Source organism: Populus euphratica, unplaced genomic scaffold, assembly GCF_000495115.2.
Source record: "Populus euphratica unplaced genomic scaffold, PopEup_1.0 scaffold3488.1, whole genome shotgun sequence".
Lineage (NCBI taxonomy): Eukaryota > Viridiplantae > Streptophyta > Magnoliopsida > Malpighiales > Salicaceae > Populus > Populus euphratica.
In genome coordinates, this window is record NW_011503306.1 from 5,499 (window position 1) to 10,312 (window position 4,814).

The 4,814-nt window shown below is 36.0% G+C and overlaps 1 protein-coding gene across 1 annotated transcript; it reads left to right on the forward strand.

Moving 5' to 3' along the window:
• Positions 1 to 2,303: 2,303 nt before the first annotated feature.
• On the forward strand, positions 2,304 to 2,907 carry LOC105119761 (protein LURP-one-related 15-like; the record flags this gene model as incomplete). Its single annotated transcript, XM_011017938.1, has 2 exons — positions 2,304 to 2,630; positions 2,751 to 2,907. Coding segments are annotated over exons 1-2 (412 nt in total), but the record flags the coding sequence as incomplete, so codon positions are not given.
• Positions 2,908 to 4,814: the final 1,907 nt, after the last annotated feature.

Below are 4,814 nucleotides of genomic sequence, written 5' to 3' on the forward strand. Positions count from 1 at the left end.
TGGCACCCTCATCTTCCAGGTCAAAAGTAAACTATTAAGCCTCCCTGATCGTCGTTTTCTGAAAGATGTAGCCGGTAACACCCTTGTCCATCTCAGGCAGAAGGTATGTTTAATTGCTCTCTGTCATTTGTTCTCTTCCTTTTCAATCTAACCATCACAACGATAAGAGTCAATCCGATTTCAATTTCTTACCGCGTGTTTAGTTTATCATTTTCTCCAGATAAGGACCATGCATATGAGGTGGGAGGCTTTTACAGGAGAAAGCAAGGAGAAGAGTGATTTGCTTTCCACAGCCAAGAAATCGAAGCTGTTCCAATTCAAGACTGTTTTCTTTTTTTTTGATTTACGTGGGGTGTTCAGACTAGCTTACGCGTACCATGACTAATCCTCATGATCCACTGAATACCCTGCAAACCCAGCAGACAGGTAAGGCACCGCGGGAGTGATAGACGTGCACGTCAGGGCTCGAACCCATATGCAGTGGAAGGAGACAAGACCCTTCACCGCTAAACCAAACCCCTCAGTGCACGTATTCTAGGGTAATAACAAAGGGGAGGTCCCTGATTTCAAGGTAAAAGAAGGCTACAGCAAGAGTTCCTGCTCTATACTTCTTGGAGATTCCAATACCATGCTTGCACAAGTAACATTAACAAAACTTATTTATGAAATATGACAATATTGAATAAGTTTAACCAACTCCATCTCCTCATACAGAACAGAACTATATGCAGTGGGCAGGGCCAAAATTAATATAATAAAATATAATATTTTTTAATTTATTGTACATCAGTTATAAAAAAATTAAAAATATATAATGACATTTACATAAGATAAAAGTTGAACAATACCAAATTAAATATTAAATTAAAACGATTAAATTAATTTTATCTTCATAATATATTTATTATTTTAATATAATCTATATATGTGTGTGGCTGAGGCTGTAGTAGAATTACCCCAGATTTCATTACATCATTTACATTAAAACCGATTATTGTTTTAATCAAGAAAGTTGTCTTCATAATTAATATCTCATGCCAGTGTTTTTCTTATTATGTGAACGCAGGTGCATGGAAGACACACCCTCGCGATTATGCCTAATGTTGATTATGCCTTCATAGTGGCTCTTGTGGTGGCGATTCTCGACAAGATCAATGCGAATCATGATGGGGACGCGGCCATTAACGGTTTTATCAATGGATTTCATTACATCATTTACATTAAAACCGATTATTGTTTTAATCAAGAAAGTTGTCTTCATAATTAATATCTCATACCAGTATGTTTCTTATTACGTGAACGCAGGTGCATGGAAGACACTCTCGCGATTATGCCTAATGTTGACTATGCCTTCATAGTGGCTCTTGTGGTGGTGATTATCGATAGGATCAATGCGAATCATGATGGGGACGCGGCCATTAACGGTTTTATCAATGGATTTGTTTTGTCGGAAAAAAAAAACACGCTTTGTCGGTAAGAGCCACGTACAAAAACTATCTGTCGTCATTTAGATAGTCGGTAATTATTTTGATATTTTTACACTTAAAAAAAAAATATTAATTTTTTAGTCATGTTACTTGAATTGTCTATCTAGTAACATGGCACACCCTAACACACATGTGGCTCTTGGGTACACCAAGACCCAACTATAACTTGTATATTGCAAAATTCAAAATAGTCTTGGGTCGTTGGCAGTACAAGACTCAAAATAGACTTAGGTCCTGCGTGTACAGGATCTAAATAGTCTTGGGTCCTGCCAACATCAGAATCCAACTTTTTAAGAAAATAAAATGTGAGCCCGTGGCGTAACGCAGGCCACCTAGGGGCGGAATCAAGAAGAGGGAAAGGGGTCAGGCCTTTGCAAAAAAAAAACATATAATGACTGATTCTTAGGTTAGTTTTTTATTGCTTAATGATAGTGTGAGAAGATGTAATATTTAAATAGATGGGCCCTTCTAGTAATAAATATATTTGTTGTCGATTGACTTTAAAAATATTTACATGGAAAGAAAAAAATATGAAGTTATAAATAATTTTTTTAACTTAAAGGATTTTGTCATTTTCACTCGTTGCAGCCCTAATATTTACACGCCATAACATTTTTCCCGATCCAACCAAAGACTCCGCCTCCCCCCTCCCTCGCTGCCAAAAAAACGAAGTCTTTGTTTACACGCAAAATTGAACTTCGGAAGAAGGACGGGGCCTTTTTTTGTTTTATTTAAGGACATGATACAGGGCTCATTGGCACTATAAAATACGTACATCATCCCTCGCAAAGACTACTTCTATAACCATCATCAAGACTTGCATAACATAGAAATTTAGCTATTTTTCTTTCTGTTTATCTCTTCGAGTAATATTTTGTTTCTGTGATTATGGCTACTGGGCAAGCACCATTCAACCCCGTTCCAGCTATGAGAACATTCCCGCCAGTGGAGCATCCAGTGGTGGTAATAGGGCCACAGTACCTGGCACAGTACCCTGTTGAGCTCGCCGTCAACAGTGATTTTAAGGTGTCTGACATTAATGGCACCCTCATCTTCCAGGTCAAGAGTAAACTATTAAGCCTACATGATCGTCGTTTTCTGAAAGATGCAGCGGGAAACACCCTTGTCAATCTCAGGAAGAAGGTATGTTTAATTGCTCTCTGTCATTTGTTCTCTTCTTTTTCAATCTAACCATCACAACAACGATAAGAGTTAGTCCGATATCAATTTCTTATAGCGTGCTTAATTTATCATTTTCTCCAGATAATGACCATGCATGGGAGGTGGGAGGCTTTTAGAGGAGAAAGCAAGGAGAAGAATGATTTGCTTTTCACAGCCAAGAAACCAAAGCTGTTCCAATTCAAGACTGAGTTAGACGTATTCTTGGGTAATAACCATGATGGGGACGCGGCCATTAACGGTTTTATCAATGGATTTGTTTCGTCGGAATAAAAAACACGCTTTGTCGGTAAGAGCCACGTACAAAAACTATCTGTCGTCATTTAGATAGTCGGTAATTTTTCTTTTTTCTCTAATTCTCTCAATAAAAAAAATAAACACCAACAATCATACAGATTAAAAATACGTGCCAAAAACAAATTTTTATTAAAAATATACTGACAGAATAATTCAATTTGTAATAGTTGTAACTCATTGACGGAAAAGTTTTGTTAGTAAATGTGACATAGACAATAAATATTTTGCAACTCTCTATTAAATACCGATGGTCTTTGGCCATTGGTCTAGATATTAATGATAGTGACATTTATAATAAATAATTTTCAACTCTCTATAAAATATCAATTATGCAAATAAAATTGTATGAAACATTAAAATATAAAAATAAAGTTAAATAATATTCATCTAAATATTCATTACAAATTTAATGTGTTTCCAAAAAAGATTAAACTAGAACAATGTCGGAGATGAATGAGGAGAAGGAGAAAGAGGAGGAGGAAGCTGGTCGCTCCCGGGACTAAATGGTGAAAAAAAAGGCGCATATGTATCACCAATATGTGATCTAATATCTATGATCATTTAGCTGAGTTATTCATAATTCGTTGAAAGTCACTCATATTGTTGTTTTAAGGCTATGAACTCCTCGAACTGGGTGCTTGATACTAATTGGAAGCTCTCAACGATTGATACACTATGAGCCACCCGTAAGTTCTTAGTCGTAGTATTGGAGAGCTTGTACACCTTTTTTTTATTGGGTTCAACAGACGATCCTACCTGCATCCACAAATCTGGATTGAAATTTGGTTGGGTCGAAGAATCATCCATGTATCTCTCCCTCAACCAGCTATTATAGGTCTCCTGAAAATTTAAAAAAAAAATTCATCTTATTCAATTTAAGAAAATAATAACTTATGAAATAAAATAATTGAACAAACATACCATGAAATGTTGAGCACGGTTGTCCTCGAATTGTTGCCCCTCTTTTGGTGGTCTTCACTTCGCACGTTCGTCTTTACAAACAACTCCATTAGGCTTGGCTCACATCCAAGAAACGTAGCCTATAAGAAGAAAAAAAATGTTGCAAGTATACGAAATGGAGCTGCTAATGTGCGTGGTCACCAACCCATGAATTTGTTGGTTCTAGTTGTTGGCACCGGACTGTAAGCGTCGTGTGAACTGCTCAAACATCACGTGCTCAATATATTGTGGCCATATATCCCCCAAGATGTATGGTGGATTGAAATCCCTCCAAACCACCATATTATTTCAGCCTTATAGACCATTATCTCATATATTTTCTAGCCTTTTTTATGTGTCATACCAAAAATCACACAACCTACTTCCATAGTGACAAAATAAATTTTAAAATAAAAAATTGTATTGCTTTCGATGTTACCTATATGCCACGTGATTCTCCCACACCCTCTTCGCAACATTGTCATGTGTGCTATCCCACTCGAACTTGTGTTGTGTATAAATAAGTTATTTAAAATAAAAATAGTACGAGATATAAGATTATAAAAATAATTTCTTAAAGATAAGCTACAAATTATAAATTAACACCTACCTATAATCTTCGAAACCATGCATCGATATAAAGTTTCCAATCAAGATGTTTGGAAAGTTGACTCCATTGAAATAATAGAATCTCCATCAACAATTTAAACACCAATGTTATTACTCGAGCGGTCTAAATGCCTGTGAACCTGACAATAAATAAAAATAATAAAATATTAATTAGTTGTTCATAAATTTTGTTATAAGTACAAAAAAACTAAAACCGAAACAAACTTATGTTGAATGATCGTCCTTCCCTTATGTTTGGTACTTGCGAGTGAATTGACCCCACTGTGAAACGACACCGCCCAC